Genomic DNA, 17,892 nt, shown 5'->3' with positions numbered 1-17,892 from the left:
TTATTAAAAACAGAGCAGGAGGGTGTCATGCAGAGGTGCTGCACATAGATTTGCACCAGTGGGGCACTAATGGAGTACAACAGCCACTTCTTGTATGCCACTAGGTACACTGAGTGTTTGCTAGTATAATGGCTTAGTTATAATGAGTTGGAGTGTGCAATGCAGGCAGAGGTGCTGCAAATATCTTTGCAATAGTGGGACTATAGCAAAGTCCAATAGCCACGTTTAGGATGCCACTAGGTACACTGAGTGTTTGCTAGTATAATGGCTTAGTTATAATGAGTTGGAGTGTGCAATGCAGGCAGACGTGCTGCAAATATCTTTGCACTAGTGGGACTATAGCAAAGTCCAATAGCCACGTTTAGGATGCCACTAGGTACACTGAGTGTTTGCTAGTATAATGGCTTAGTAACAATGAGTTTGAGTGTGCAATGCAGGCAGACGTGATGCAAATATCTTTGCACTAGTGGGACTAGACAAAAGTCCTATAGCCACGTTTAGAATGCCACTAGGTACACTGAGTGTTTGCTAGTATAATGGCTTAGTTATAATGAGTTGGAGTGTGCAATGCAGGCAGAGGTGCTGCAAATATCTTTGCACTAGTGGGACTATAGCAAAGTCCAATAGCCACGTTTAGGATGCCACTAGGTACACTGAGTGTTTGCTAGTATAATGGCTTAGTTATAATGAGTTGGAGTGTGCAGAGGACAGGAGGGTACAGTGCCAGGATTGTGGGTCTCTGGGTAGAGGAATGGAAGCCTGCCTTTCTATTCCCTCCTAATGGGGAAATGCAGCGACGAAATCCCTGACCTTAGCTACACAGACGCTGTCGCTGTTTTCAGGACCTGTCACCTATGGCTCTGACCCTGCCGGTACGAGCCCTTAAAAGGACTGATAGAAAGTGCTCTCCCTAAGCTGTCCAGCGCTGTGGATGGAGCGCATACAGCTGTATCGGCGATAGGATTTAGGACGGAGCTGCGCCAGTGATGTCTGACACCAAGGACGCAGAAGGCAGATAATGGCGTGCTGGAGGAAAATGTCTGGTTTTATAATGCAGGGACATGTGATATGGACATCCTATCACACATGCCGTTGCTTCTCTGGCTAAAAGTCCACTTAGCTGTGTGTGTGTCTGGGATTGGCTGACATGCTGGCCCTCCCCACTACACGCGCGCGCTTAGGGAAGGAAGACAAGGAAAAAAAAAAAAAATGGCGATCGCCATTATACAAACAGCAGTGATCTGAAGGCGCTGTTCCCGCACACTATACACTGAAATTTCATAATAGTGTGAGTCACAGAGTGACTTACACTATTACAGCGGAAAGCCAGATAGGAATTAGCTGTTTTTTTGCTGCTAGAACCGTTCTCGAACGTTTCTAGAACTATCGAGCTTTTGCAAAAAGCTCGAGTTCTAGTTCGATCTAGAACAGGCCCCAAAATCACTCGAGCCTAGAACTGGAGAACCTCGAACCTCGAACCGCGCTCAACTCTAGTCACTACACTTGTTGCGAATACTTTGCATACATCCCAACCGTCCCGGAATCGGCAGGACTGTCTCGATTTGAGAGCTTTCTCCCGCAGTCCCGCTGTTTGCAGCTGTTGTCCGGCTCTTTACCTCAGTACAGTGAATAAATAAAATTTTCATCTGCTCTGATTTCCAGGACGGCCGGGACTTGAACTCATGAACTCAGTGTCCATAGGCAGCAGCTCCACCATTGCGTCTATTGAAAGATATAGGAAGATTTGGTAATATTGACCTGTATTGCAGCCAGAGAAACCAGAAGCAGCTACATAGATAGATAATAGATAGCTAGAGGGATAGATAGATAATAGATAGATAATAGATAGCTAGAGGGATAAATAATACATAGATAATAGATAGATTATAAATAGCTAGAGGCATAGATAGATAAGATAGATAATAGATAGTTAGAGGGATAGATAGATAATAAATAGATAATAGATAGCTAGAGGGATAGATAGCTAGATAATAGATAGATAATTATCTATCTATTATAATAGATAGTGGAATAGATTGTGGGATAGATAGATAATAGATATATAATAGATAATAGATAGAGGGATAGATAGCTAGATGGAGGGATAGATAGATAATAGATAAATAGATAGCTAGAGGGATAGATAATAGATAGATAGTAGATAATAGATAGATAATAGATAGATAATAGACAGATAGATGTGCCCCCATCCATCCTTCCTACAGTCCTCACTATGGATGTGCTCCCGGCCATCTTTCCTAAAGTCCCAGTCCCTAGTGTACACTTGCTTTGGCAAAACTAATACCGTGTTTTTCCAAAAATAAGACACTGTCTTATATTTTTTTGGCCCCTTAAAAAAGCACTAGGGCTTATTTTTGGAGGAGGTCTTATTCTTGAACCAAACACGGTTGGGGGTAAGTTTACCCCCCAAAAAAGCAGACCCCCTCACTTCCCAGGAGACTCATACTCACCAGACCAGGACGTCTGCGTGGTTCCCAGGTCCTCCTGTGATCTCCGGTCAGTGCTGCACGCTGTCCTACCCTGCTGCTAGCTGACGCACACAGTAGATCGTAGGCACACACAGCAGATCACACACACACAGACACACACACAGCAGATCACACACACAGCAGATCGCAGATATACACAGCAGATCACACACAGCAGATCGCAGGCACACACAGCCGATCCCAGATACACACAGCCGATCACAGGCACACAAACAGATCACACACAGCAGATCACACACACACAGCAGATCACACACACACACACAGCAGATCTCAGATATACACAGCAGATCACACACAGCCGATCAGAAACACACAGCCGATCGCAGGCACACACATCCGATCACAGATACACACATCCGATCGCAGGCACACACAGCCGATCGCAGGCACACACAGCCGATCATAGATACACACAGCCGAACGCAGACACACACAGCCGATCGCAGAAAAACACAGCTGATCGCAGACACACACACAGCTGATTGCAGACACATACAGCAAATCACACACACACATCACATCCAGCACTTACGGCCGCAGGGAATGAGAGCAAGTCACGTGTCCAGCTGCAGGTCCTGTTCGTTGCGCTCCACTGCACTGCCTCTCAGGATTCTGCCGGCGAGAAGAGATCGGTGTCACTGGATGAGGTGAGTGTGTATGCGATCCGATGTGTGTGCGATCTGATGTTTGTCTGTGTGATTTGATATTTCCGTGTGATCCGATGTTTGTGTGTTCGATCTGATTATGTGTGCGATCTGACTGTGTGTGCGATCCGATGTTTGTGTGTGAGATCTGATTGTGTGTGTGTGTGTGAGTGAGATCTGATGTGTGTGGGGGTGTGATCACTGCAGGTCCTGACGCTCAGTGTCGGGTGAGTGTAATTGCTGGGTGCCGCTGTCTATAATGAAGTGTCCTGCAGTATTTGTAAACTTTTTTAGCTGCACGGACACTTCATTATTGATCTGCGACTAGGGCTTATATTTAAGCCTTTCTCCGAAAATGCTGAAAATCCCTGCTAGGGCTTATTTTTGGGGGAGGTCTTATTTTTGGAAAAACATGGTAAGTATTTGGTCCTGCCAATAAAGCTTATTTGATTTTATAGATAATAGATAGATAATAGATAGATAATAGCGGGATAGATAGAGGGATATATAGATAATAGATAATAGAGGGATAAAATAGATAATATTTAATAGAAAGATAGATAATAGATAAATAATAGATATTAGCTAGATAGGTAATAGATATAGACAGATAATAGACTATAGATAAATAGACAGATAATAGATAAATAGACAGATAAAAGATAGATATTAGATCAATAGACAATAGGTAAATAATAGATAAATAGATAATAGATAGATAATGGAACAGTGGTGTAGAAAAGGGGGACAGAGTGGGAGGTCCGCCCCGGACGGCACGTGTTAAGGAGGGAGGCATTTTGGGGGTAAAAAATAGAAAGCTTATAGAAAAGGGCCATCCGCAGATGCATTCCTGAACATCTTTTACCCCTTAACGACCCATGACGTACTGGGTACGTCATGGTGACATGGTACTTAACGACCCATGACGTACCCAGTACGTCATGGCAAAATCGTGGCCCCGGAACCCCGGTGGCTGCGATCAGTGTGCAAAAACCTTAGATTTGGGGAGGAGGGGACCTCTGCCTGACCTCAAGAGGGGTGGTGTCTTTCCCCCGGACCTACGGAGGCTGTGATTGGCTGACAAACGCTGCTCAGCCAATCACAGCCACTGTGATGTTTCAACCATTGAAAATGGCTGAACCATTCAAATCCAGCCATGAACAGTGCAGCTATAGCACTGATCATTGGCTGGAGCTGGGTGAACTTTGTTTCACCGGCCCCCAGCCGCGCGATCGGCTGAGCTGTCAGTGAGGTTACCCGCTGTCACTGGATCCAGCGGTGGATGCAGCGGTGGCCGCGGGTAACCTCAGTGACAGCAGCTGATCGCGCGGCTGTCTTCATTTGCTGTGTGGAGGTGACCGGAGCGGCTGTGTCTGCTGCAGCTCCGGTCACCTCCATGCAGCAGCGCTGGAAGCGACGCTGCATCATCCTGGATTACGCCGGACAAGGAGGGCTTTTTGGGGCTGATTAAAGTGGTGAACCAGGGTATATGTTTGTGTTTTTTATTTATAATAAAGGATTTTTTCGGGCGTGTGTGTGTTTATTTACTGTAATTTACAGATTAATCATGGAAGGTGTCTCATAGACGCCTGACATGATTAATCTAGGACTTATTGGCAGCTATGGGCTGCCAATAACTCCTTATTACCCCGATTTGCCAACGCACCAGGGCAAATCGGGAAGAGCCGGGTACAGTCCCAGAACTGTCGCATCTAATGTATGCGGCAATTCTGGGCGGCTGTTGGCTGATATTGTTAGGCTGGGGGGCTCCCCATAACGTGGAGCTCCCAATCCTGAGAATACCAGCCTTCAGCCGTATGGCTTTATCTGGCTGGTTTTAAAATTGGGGGGGACCGCATGCCGTTTTTTTTAATTATTTAATTATTTATTTCACTGCACAGTATAGACACGCCCACCGGCTGCTGTGATTGGGTGCAGTGTGACACCTGTCACTCAGCGTGGGGGCGTGTCTCACTGTAACCAATCATAGGCGCCGGTGGGCGGGGAAAGCAGGGAATACGAGATTGTTTAATGGGCGGCCGGCTTTTTCAAAACAGTAAAAGCCGCCGGACCAGTGTGAATGCCGTGCAGAGCCGGGCCGGAGATCGGGGATCGGTGAGTATATGAGAGAGGGGGTAAGGGGGATAGACTGACATGGACAGAGAGAGAGGGACAGAGATAGTGACGGACTGACAGAGATTAGTGAATGACAGACATTGTGAGGCGCTTCAGAACGCAGCTTTTCAGCTGTGCTCTGAAGCGGACCTTTTTTAAGCTGCGGTGCAGAGCGCACACCTGCACACATAGCCTCAGACATCAAAATCGTATGAGGGATGTCACACGTTTCAATTGACTAGGTTCATACAACAAAACGTCCAATGTATGAGGAATAAACGACGTGTATGCGATCACCGTATTTTCGTTCAATCTTGATTGCACGTAGGTTTCACACGCAAATACGTCACGAACGATTCCGGATGTGCGTCACTTACAACTTGACCCCGACGACGGATTGAAAGATCTATTGAAGCGTGTAAACCAGGCTTAAATGTCGAAGCAAAGTGGATGTGATTTCATGAAAGACACTGCTGAACTCTGCGGTTTTAGTGCATTTTTTTCTCTAGAGTTTTCTATGTGGAACTTAAAAAAATGCAGGAGAAAACTGCAGATACTTCTATAAGTGCAGAATCCAAGCTTTTCTGTACTATAAAAAAACACTTAAAAACGCAGATTCACATCTGAACCAAAAACGCATTAAATAATGGGAAAAAAAGGCATAAAAAATGCAGCAAAAATGGAATAATCAGAGAAGATTGTTATTGTGTCATTTGGTGCAGACACCTGCAGAAACAAAAAACACCTGATTTATGCAACATGTGTGAAGTGATACTTATATAAATATAAGAAAATTCTGGTTGCTATGATTATGAATGAACAGTCCAGGGCATCTGCTGAATAACCCTTATTGCCAAATGGGTGTGGCTAGTAGTGTGGTTAGGGACGTGGTCAAAATTTGCCACGGCGCATTCAGCGCACCACAGAGTTTGTCCCTCTTTCTGTTCTTCAAAAGTTGGGAGGTATGACTTTGTAATACTCGCGTATTCATTCCGAATATCGACAACAATGCAAGTGTATGGGAAATGCGAGTAATTTTCTGCTGGACCCAACAAAGAGGTCTGTGGGCCTAAGGAAAAGGCTGAAATGGATTGGAAAGTGATGAAACTGAATGGGGAGAGCCTGCATGCATTACGGACTTGCATATAGTTTCTGGGAATAAGGATGTCACAGTATTATGCCACTTTTACACATGCACAAGAACACCTACCAAACCTAACCTAAATTGCATTTTAGAGGCCAAAAAGGTTAAGAAACAGTTTTTCCTGCATAATCACTACTACAAGGAATGGAAGGCCTCCCATATGATGAGAGGTTGAAAAAGTTATACATGGTTAGCTTAGAAAAAAAGACGTCTCAGAGGAGATCTCATTTATATGTATAAATACATGTGTGCTCCATATAAAGGACTGGCACCTGACTTATTCCTTCCAAAGGCAATACCCTCCTCCTCCTCATCGTCCTTCTGCGGCACTCAATTGGAGTTTTCAGAGGGCCTGCAGGTGTCAGGAAAGCTGAGTTTGGTGAGGACCCGGAGGTGGCCAAGTAACCTACATTTGGGAGGGACTGCTCTTACTTATACATTTGGGCGATCCCTCCCTCATTGAGACTCAGATGATGGACATATTCCATAGCAGTTTACAATGTGCCCATTGTGGCATTGGGCTTTACCCTACTCCTCCTCAAATTTCCATGTCTGGAACGTAAACGTCTGTGTATGCTAGAATAGTAAGAGCATAATCTGTCTTGAATGGCTGACAATGCGGTCTCTCCGCATTTCTCAAGCAGCAACAAATCTTCCATGACCACGCAGTGTACTCTGGATACACAGAAGGCTGGCCCATCCAATCCTCAACCTGGTCCTCCTTCCTCCCAGTCACAGGAGACATACGACCCCAAGGCTGGCCACTCTGAGGATCTGTTTTGTATGTATACTTTGGTTGGCTCTGGCCTCTCACCGTGCAGCATTCAAGAGGGACTTGAGGAGGTGGCATGCATTTATGCGCAAGTATTTGAGGACCTACGGCCAGAAGAAAGCCAGTTTGAGGAACCTGTTTTACTGTCTCAAGAGGTGGAGGCTGATGATGATGAGACACAGTTGCCATCATGTCAGCCTACAATCTCAACTGGGAAGCATGATGATATGGAAGACGAGGTGGTCGATGATGAGTCCACTGATCCGATCTGGACCGTTGACATGCATAGCCAGCACAGCATCACAAAGGAAGATGGATATGTAGCACCAACACAGGCACCAAGGGGTAGTGGTTTGCCCAGAGTGAGAACTGAGTCAACTGTTACGGAGAGCACCCCCTCTGTGGCCCAAGTCAGGGCAAGGGGGCATTCAGCCGCTGTCTGGAAGTTTTTTTCTGAGAGTTCTTCAGAGAAAAACATTGTAATCTGTAGCATCTGCCATACCAAGTTGGGCAAAGGCCAGGGCAAAGGCAACCTGAGCACCACCAGTATGCGGAACCACATGGCAGCCAAGCACCACAGTAACAATAATAATAATCTTTATTTATATAGCGCCAACATATTCCACAACACATTACAATTCAGAGGCTCATATACAAGCAAGTAACAGTTATAGAAAATACAATAATTGTAGCAAAAAAGACAACCCTGCTCATGAGATCTTACATTTACAATGAGTTGGGGAGGGAAGGTACAGGTGCACTGCTAATTTCCAATGACAATCCAGCCATTTCAAAAAAATGGGGGATAGATAAAGGCTGTCTGAATCAGTCAGCCAATCTTTGAGATGCTTTTGGGTGCGGTGGAGTTTGATGGAGAGTTATGTTGTGAGAAGTCGTTGAGGGACTATGTGAATTTAATTCGATTAAGGAGTATGATAGGCCACGCTAAAAAGATGTATTTTCAGGGAGCGTCTGAAGCTGAGTAAGTTGTGGTTTGTCCTGGTTTCTTGGGTCAGAGCACTGCAGAGGATTGGTGCAGCTTGGGAGAAGTTTTGGATCCGGGAGTGGGAGGTTTGGATTAGTGTGGATATTAGTCAAAAGCTGTTTGTGGAGCGTAGAGAACAGGTAGGGTGCTAGACAGAGATGATGGTGGAGATGTAGGGGGGGTGCCATAGTGTGGAGAGCTTTGAGGGTGAGAACAAGCAATATGAATTGAATCCTGTGATATATGGGCAGCCAGTGCAATGACTGACACAGAGCAGAAGCACCCGAGTAATGGTTAGCCAGATAGATGACCCTGGCTGCAGCATTAACCCCTTCAGCCCCCAGCCTGTTTTCACCTTAAAGACCCGGCCATTTTTTGCAATTTTGACCAGTGTCACTTTGACAGGTTATAACTCTGGAACACTTCAATGGATCCTGGCGATTCTGACATTGTTTTTTCAGGACACATTGTACTTCATGTCAGTGGTAAATTTAGGCCGATATGTTTTGCGTTTATTTGTGAAAATTTTGGAAATTTGGCGAAAATTTTGAAAATTTCGCAATTTTCAAAATTTGAAATTTTATGCCCATAAATCTGAGAGATATGTCACACAAAATAGTTACTAAATAACATTTCCCACTTGTCTGCTTTACACCAGCGCAATTTTTGAAAAAAAAATTAAATTCCGATAGGAAGTTAGAAGGGTTCAAAGTTCATCAGCAATTTCTCATTTTTCCAACAAAATTTACAAAAAAAAAATTTTTAGGTACCACATCACATTTGGAGTGATTTGAGAAACCTAGGCGAAAGAAAATACCCAAAAGTGACCCCATTCTAAAATCTGCACCCCTCACTCTGCTCAAAACCACATCCAAGAAGTTTATTAACCCTTTAGGAGCTTCACAGCAACCAAAACAATGTAGAAGAAAAAATGAAAATTTTTATTTTTTTAACACAAAAATGTTACTTTAGCCATAAAAATTAGTATTTTCACAAGGGTATCAGGAAAAATGCATCAAAAAATGTATCGTGCATTTTCTCCTGAGTACGCAGATACCTCATATATGGTGGAAATCAAATGTTTGGGCACACGGCAGGACTCGGAAGGCAAGGAGCGCCATTTGAATTTTTGAGTGCAAAATTAGCTGCACTCATTAGCGGACGCCATGTCGGGTTTGAAGACTCCCTGAGGTGCCTAAACAATGGAGCTCCCCCATAAATGACCCCATTTTGGAAACTAAAGCCCTCAAATATTTTTTCTAGATGTTTGATGTGCACTTTGAACCCCTGGGGGCTTCACAGAAGTTTATAACGTTGAGCCGTGAAAAGAAAAAATTATTTTTTACCACAAAACTGTTTTTCAACCAGGTAGCTTTTTTTATCACAAGGGTATCAGGAAAAAATGCACCATAAAATGTATTGTGCATTTTTTCCTGAGTACGCAGATACCTCATATGTGGTGGAAATCAAATGTTTGGGCACACAGCAGGACTCGGAAGGCAAGGAGCGCCATTTCACAGCAAAATTGGTTGGAATTATTAGCGGACGCCATGTTGCGTTTGGAGACCCCCCTGAAGTGCCTAAACAATGGAGATCCCCCACAATTTACCCCATTTTGGAAACTAGACCCCTCATGGAATTTATCTAGCTGTTTAGTGAGCACTTTGAACCCCTGGAGGCTTCACAAACGTTTGTAATGTTCAGCCGTGAAAATATTTTATTCTTTTTTTTTACCACAAAATTGTTTTTTCAAACAGGTAGCTTTTTTTTCACAAGGGTATCAGGAAAAAATGCACCATAAAATGTATTGTGCAATTTCTCCTGAGTACACAGGTACCTCATATGTGGTGAAAATCAATTGTTTGGGCGTACGGCGGGGCTCAGAAGAGAAGGAGCGCCATTTCACAGTAAAATTGATTGGAATTATTAGCAGACGCCATGTTGCATTTGGAGACCCCCTGAGGTGCCTAAACAATGGAGCTCCCCCACATGTTATCCCATTTTGGAAACTAGACCCCCCCCCCCCATATAAAAAAATTAGTTTGGCGAAATAAAAAATACAGACATCAGTAAAAAAAAAAAAAATGAATAAAAAAAAAAAAATATGAGCGCCTGTCACTAAGACCAGTGCCAAACGTGAGAGCAATGCACGAGTCTCGCATCGCATCATCCACTCCAGTCTGGAAGCGAGCAACTGCGCTGGATAATGTGATGCGAGAGGGCGAGGCGGCAGATGAGAAAGGGCGCAGCGGATGGAAGATGGGAAAGTGCGCAGCGGATGGAGGAGCGGCAGAGGATGGGAAAGGGCGCAGCGGATGGGAGATGGGAAAGGGCGTAGCGGATGGAGGAGCGGCAGAGGATGGGAAAGGGCACAGCGGATGGAAGATGGGAAAGGGCGCAGTGGATGAAGGAGCGGCAGAGGATGGGAAAGGGCGCAGCGGATGCAAGATGGGAAAGGGCACAGCGGATGGAGGAGCGGCAGAGAATGGGAAAGGGCGCAGCGGATGGAAGATGGGAAAGGGCGCAGCGGATGAAGGAGCAGCAGAGGATGGGAAAGGGCGCAGCGGATGGAAGATGGGAAAGGGCGCAGCGGATGGAGGAGCGGCAGAGGATGGGAAAGGGCGCAGCGGATGGAAGATGGGAAAGGGCACAGTGGATGGAGGAGCGGCAGAGGATGGGAAAGGGCGCAGCGGACGGATGATGGGAAATGGCGCAGCGGATGGAGGAGCGGCGGAGGATGGGGGGGAGGGAGGTGAGATGGGGATACCTACCTTACAGGATGGATCTAGGCAGCAGGATCACAGCAGGCAGAAGAGGCAGCAGATGAAGGAGGCAACAGATTGAGGAGTGTGAGAGGGGGCAGTAGATGAAGAGGATGGGAGAGAGCAGGCAGCAGATCGGGGAGGGGGGCAGAGTCTGATGGGAGAGAGAGATGGCACATGGAGGAGGGGGGGCCCCGGGGGGAGGGGGGCCCCCAGAACATGGAGGGGGGAGGGTGGCTTGCAGCACATGGAGGGGGAGGAGGTGTAGTGGCGATGGAGAAGGGGCAGCCGATGAAGGAGGCGGCGGCGGCCGATCGGGAACAGTGGGGGCCAATTCGGGGGCAGCAGCGGCTGAAAAAGGTGGGTGCGACGGCGGCGGGGACAGTGGCAAACGTGGCAGCGGGGACAGTGGCAAACGTGGCAGCGGGGACAGTGGCGGGCGGGGCGATCGGGGACAGCGGTGGGGCTGGCGGTGGCGATCGGAGACAGCGGTGGGGCTGGCGGTGGCGGGCGGGGCGATCGGCGACAGCGGCGGGGCTGGCGGTGGCGATCGGAGACAGCGGCGGGGCTGGCGGTGGCGATCGGAGACAGCGGCGGGGCTGGCGGTGGCGGGCGGGGAGATCGGAGACAGCGGCGGGGCTGGCGGTGGAGGGCGGTGCGATCGGAGACAGCGGCGGGGCTGGCGGTGGCGATCGGAGACAGCGGCGGGGCTGGCGGTGGCGGGCGGGGCGATCGGAGACAGCGGTGGGGCTGGCGGTGGCAATCGGAGACAGCGGCGGGGCTGGCGGTGGTGGGCGGGGCGATAGGAGACAGCGGCGGGGCTGGCAGGGCAATCGGGGACAGGGGCGGGCGGCGGGGGCAGCAACTTACCGATGGGCACCCGCAGAGACCGCTTTCCTCGGCTTTCAGGGATGGACACAGGTCACCGGCACCAGATCCACGGTAATTGGAGAGATCGGTCACAAGACCGGTCTCTCCAATCAGAGCTGGGGGCGGGTGAAGCACCGATCACCCAGCTCCAGCCAATTGGCAGTGCTACAGCAGCACTGATCAGGGCTGGATTTCAATGTTCCAGCCATTTTCAATGGCTGGAACATTACAGTGACTGTAATTGGCTGAGCGGCGTTCATCAGCCAATCACAGCCTCTGTAGGTTCGGGGAGGAGGCACCACCCCTCCTGAGGTCAGGCAGAGGTCCCCTCCTTCCCGAATCTACAGTTTAATTAAACAAATTTCACTCCCCGGGGCTCCGGGACCCCGATTTCGCCATGACGTACTGGGTACGTCATGGGTCGTTTAGCACCATGTCACCATGACGTACCCAGTACGTCAAAGGTCGTTAAGGGGTTAAGGATGGACTGTAGAAGAGAGAATCTAGTTAGGGAGAGACCAAGTAATAGAGAATTGCAGTAGTCAAGGCAGGAGTGGATCAGGGCCACGGTGAGGGTTTTTGTAGTTTACATGGTAAGAAAGGGGCGGATTCTAGAGATGTTCTTGAGGTGCAAGCGACAGGAGCGGCAAGAGATTGTATATAGGAGGTGAAGGAGAGATGGGTGTCGAGCATAACCCCTAGACAGCAAGCCTGCTGCCTAAGAGTTATTATCGTGGTACCACACACAGAGATGGGAGGTTAGAACATGGAGGGAATAGAAGTAGTTCAGTTTTGGAAAGTTAAGTTTCAAATAGAGAGCAGACATGAAGATCAAAACTGCAGACAGTGGGTGGGCAGAACACCAGGGTACCAAATTTGTGTCTGCGGGTCAAACCACTGCCATGTCGCCAGTGCTACATCCTTGACAATCTGCTGTCAAGGAAGCAGGCGCTCATACATCCTGCCCACAAGCTGTGATTGCACAGACAGCAAAAATCAACCACATCCACTTCCTTGCCTCAGCGGAGCGTCCAGTTGTCCGTGCCTAGGAGCTTGGAATGGAAGCATAAATACCTCGCCACGCACCCACAGGCACAAAACCTAAACTCGCACATTGCCAAATTGCTAGCCATGGAGATTTTGCCATTTAGGCTTGTGGGAACACAGTGTTTCTATGATCTCTTAGCTGTGGCTGTTACACAATACAGTGTTCCCAGATACCACTATTTTGCCCGGTGTGCCATCCCCGTGTTACACAAGCATGTGTTAACACTAGAAGTCCCAGGAATTTCGAGCTCCATAGGGTTCCAATGGTAGAAATGTTAAATGACCCTTCTCTGGGACTTCTACTGTTAAACAATCAACCATACTCTGACCAACACCGTAACCGGGAAGGTCCACCTAACAACAAAAACGTGAACAAGTTCTTGTGGACAGGGATGATACATATCTGTTACTTACCATAAGTGACCATACCTGTGTCCTTTCTGACGCTTCACTTCCCTTTAACTATTGGGTGTCCAAGCTGAACACTTGTTCCGACCTCTACTTATAAGCCTTGTAGGTGCTGGCATGCCCAGCTGCTGGTGTGATGTCAGAGCATGTTATCAGTTCTGCTAGGTCAATCATCACTGATAGGTGCACACAAAAAAAACAGACTAAAGCTGGGTTCACACACAACGACAACGACGTCGCTGTTACGTCACCATTTCCTGTGAGGTAACCAGGGCTGTGGAGTCGGAGTCGTGGAGTCGGAGTCGGTAAAAAAAAGCACCGACTCCGACTCCTAAAATATATAATAAATTGGGGACAGTAGTGCAATGCAGAATGTGCTGAATATTTTACTAAATAATATTTAGTATAATGCTTATATTTAAGTGGAAAAATGTATTGTAGTACAATGTGAACATTAGACATTTAATTATTTTTATGATACAATAATCAAGATATTTAGATAGAACATAAAATATATTTATTGGAATACAACTTTAGAAGACAAAAAACTAAAATTGTAAATATGTAATACAGTATGTAATATATATATATACATACACATACACACAAGATATATATGTAATCTACTGTATATTACATAGTGTATTACATATTTACAATTTATTACAGTTTGTGTTCTAAAGTTGTATTCCAATAAATATATTTTATGTTCTATCCAAATATCTTGATTATTGTATCATAAAAATTATTAAATGTCTGATGTTCCCATACACATGTTCATGTATTACAATAAATTTTTCACCTAACTATAAGCAATATATGTAGGAGTCAGAGTCGGAGCAAGAGAAATTGAGAAGTCGGAGTCAAAGGTTTGGTTTACGGAGTCCACAGCCCTGGACGTAACGGTGACCATAGATGATCACTAGTAAGCTGTCAAACATGTAATTTTAAGTAGCGACGGAGCAGCGATCATAGCGACCTCGACGGTCGTTGTGCGGTATCACACGCATCGCTGTGCGATGACTCAGATCTTGATAGAGGCGTGGTGTTTACCCCTAGACATGTTTTGCATTGCCTCTTTTGACGCCCATCTGTTCTGATTGGTGATCGCTACAGCGCCTTTGTGTTGACTTTTTTCACGCCCCTCTATTCCGATTGGTGATCACTACAGCGGCGCCTGATTGGGTGACCGTGCCAAACAAAGGAAGACGCAGTAGTGCTTTCATTCATTCTATTTCATTTCACTCAGATCCACAAAGAACGACACACTAGCAACACCAGACAGAGAATCTACTACGTGGAACAAAGAATGGAACTTAAAGAATGAAATCACTGTAATGCCTTCTGCAAGGTACTCAATCGGAATGCTGTTGTAACCACCAATTGGAGTCGTAGGGGCGTTGCAAAATACACCGCAAAAACACGCCCTTGTCCTGCCTTCAGTCCTACGTCACTGCCTTCAGCGTCGTCACGACCGTCGCTGCTGCGGTGTCAAACACAAGGATGCTGAGCTTATCATCATGGCGCAGCGGGATAGCAGCGATCAAAAAATGACCTGAAACATTCAGGAGCAAGCAGCGATTTCGCAGCAGGGGTCTGATCGATGTTATGTGTCACACACAGCGACGTCACTATTGAGGTCGTGGCTACATCACAGAAAATGGTGACTTAGCAGCGATGTCGTTGTCATCGTCGTTGTGTGTGACACCACCTTTACTCTGATTAAATTCAACAAGGACTGCATTTCTCCACTGTTTCTAATCCCTCCACATGAGAGCAAGCCAAACTAAATTCCCCCAAAATGTTGATTTTGACTAATGCTGTTAACGTCCATTCCTTCCCATATAAAGCTGTTTCCTTCCTGCGTCAACCACAACTCCGCCCATAGGGCTAATTTTTGTAAACCATGCACATTGTGCACTGGACAAACCAGGACAGTAATTATACCAAACTAATATTTGTCATTGGAGACCCTTGTCATGGGCTGTCCCACATTGTGATTGAGATAGGGGCAACATATTTGATAGCAATTTACAATTACTGTTGATGAACAACTGATGATAGCCCCCTGAAAACTTGAATTGAGGGCTACAGAATGACATGGAGGAGGAGTAGGGTAAAGCCCAATGCTACAATGGGCACATTGTAAGATGCTATGGAATATGTATTCCACTATCTGAGTCTCAGTAAGGGAAGGACCACCCAAATAAGTAAGAGCAGTCCCTCACAAATGTATGTTACTGGGCCACCTCTGGCCCAGCTGAAAAAAACTGACATCACAGTAGCAGGCGCGCAGGCCTGCACCTCCAAGGCCTATAAGGAGAGGTGTGTTTAGTGTATCAAGCAGCACAAAATGCTAAAGTCCTGCTTTGTATTTGCAAAGGCCACTAGCAATGTATAAATGTGGCTGATGTGGATGGACGGCACAAGTCAGGGTGTGAACCCCTAAATATTGTGGAAACAGGAACGGTGCTTTTCTGTATCAGGCAGCAGTAAAAGCTAGAGTACTGCTTTGTAACTATTTGCAAAAGCCACTAGCAACATATTAATGTGGCTGATGTGGATGGACACCACAAGGCAGGCTGTGAATCCCTTAATATTGTTTAAACAGGTCCCGATTTCCTACCTAATCCACAATCTCTCCCTCCCTGCTATGACTTGGTTCAGTGCTATCAGCTCTTAAAAGAGCTATTGTATTCTGTTTTCTGGACGATACTATGGAAGTAGTGACACACACTAAAGAAAAACACTGTCCCTGCTCGGAAATCTGTCCCTCCGAATGCTACACTGACCTACACAGCAGGTAGCCCTGAAAAGGGCTTTTTGTATTATTTATAGGCCTACACTCTCCCTAACAGCTGCTCGCTCTATCCCTCTGATACAATTCAGGTTCCAGATGCAATGTGTGCAAAATGCCGGCAGAAGGGCTTTTATAGACCCCATGATGCTGAGGGGCCAGTCAATCACAGTAATGCCACCATCAAGATGGTTGCGGCATTACTGTGATTGGTTAAGAAGCCCAGCATGTTTATTGGCTGCAAATCAGGCACCAAAACGGCTGAGCGGGGCATCCGAATATAGCAAGGCAAATACATCATTACTCGCAATATAACGACTAGCCCAAATATTGTACTAATCTGCAAATAGCGAATAGTGCCGAAAACATTTGCTCATCACTAACCACAACCACACAATATCACCTGTAGCTGTGTAAGGTCTTACTAGGGGCCCCTTAGGGATGGGGCCATAGACAATTGTCCATTTTGTGTCCCTTACCCTCTTCTCCCCCCTCTCCCACTTATTGTCAAGCTTGTCAGGGAAGAAGCAAAGTTCTACAATAGTTCAAAGCACCTTTTGCGTGAGTGTGAAGGGGCTAAAATTTAAGCCATGGGAGAAAGATGAAGACAATTTTGTCAAGAGCCCAGAGCAAGGATTAGTAGTATCATCAAGGTGGAAACATCAAAACAAAAACATGAAGAAAAAAGTATTTTTAATGCAAAAAAAAAACTACAAATCACTATAAAACACCCAATAACACCCTTTTGTTTTGATGTTCCTATTACTGAACCATGTTTTATATTGATTTTCTTATCTAGTGGAAATACAGCATAGTTCCATAATTGTAAATGAAGATTTGCCATTATGGTTATACACGCATGTGCTCATCTTTTTATGGTTTTATTAGTTCTCATGTTTCTTTTAATGGTTTTGTTTTGCAGCATTATATGGTGTTTTGTTTGAAAAAAACAAAGAAGCAGCATTTGCCAACTTCTCCCTCTGGGAATCACTTGGATTTGCCATTGCCTTTGGATACAGTTCGTTTTTATGTGTGTACATTAAACTCTACATTTTGATGTGTTTTATTGTGGTGGGAATTCTGCTATATGGAGCTGTGGAATATATAGAGCATAAAAACCCATGTGGAACAAGTGAAGAAGGACCCAAAGATTAATAGCATACTTGGCCAGGACTATGGAATTGTAAACTATACTAGTATTATTCTTACCCTTTAGGTTATGTTATTTTTCAATATACAATATAATACCTGTTATCAAAAATTTCACAACCTTGAAGTGACCTGAAAAATGTTTTGAATTCTAGTTTCCAATATGATTTATAATATAAAATGTCTGTTTTCTAATAAACAGTTTACTCCCATCTGGGGGAGGCTACTATGAGCTGTCTATACTATCTAACATTACACAATTCTGAAATAAATATACCAGTATAGGATGTTTCACCTGTCCAAATTATGCAACTAAAACAACAAACATTGTAAATGAATGAAAATAAAAAGTGTACAAGTTTCTTTTGGATAGGAGGTTGTTTTTTTTAATAATTTGCTTTAATGGGCTCAAGCAGTCAGAGTCTGATGTTGCATCCACTATACTGAGCCCCTAAACCTTATGGTGCACTCATCTTAAGGCTTACAGTTCTTGTGAATTTGTCTCGTATCTGACTAGAATAATTTAGTTTCCCCAGCAAAAAAAAATGGTATTTAATATTTATTTGTATACTTGTTATACCCTAGTCCAACTTTAGCTGCTGGCGGTCTGATGAAAAACATGTATGTTTTAACTTATACAACCCCTGGCAAAAATTATGGACTCACCTGGCTCTGCGGATGTTCAT

The 17,892-nt window shown here is 45.6% G+C and overlaps 1 protein-coding gene across 1 annotated transcript in view; it reads left to right on the top strand.

The window, feature by feature from the left end:
• UNC93A (unc-93 homolog A) overlaps positions 1-17,212 on the top strand; it is a 509,693-nt gene extending 492,481 nt beyond the window's left edge. Inside the window, 1 exon segment of the mRNA XM_075338216.1 lies at positions 16,980-17,212. Coding sequence (XP_075194331.1) covers positions 16,980-17,212 — 233 coding nt within the window.
• The last annotated feature ends 680 nt before the right edge of the window (positions 17,213-17,892 follow it).

Source organism: Anomaloglossus baeobatrachus, chromosome 3 (genome assembly GCF_048569485.1).
Source record: "Anomaloglossus baeobatrachus isolate aAnoBae1 chromosome 3, aAnoBae1.hap1, whole genome shotgun sequence".
Classification (NCBI taxonomy): domain Eukaryota; kingdom Metazoa; phylum Chordata; class Amphibia; order Anura; family Aromobatidae; genus Anomaloglossus; species Anomaloglossus baeobatrachus.
The sequence above is the reverse complement of the archived record's forward strand: the minus strand, read 5'-3'. Positions and strand labels throughout refer to the sequence as shown.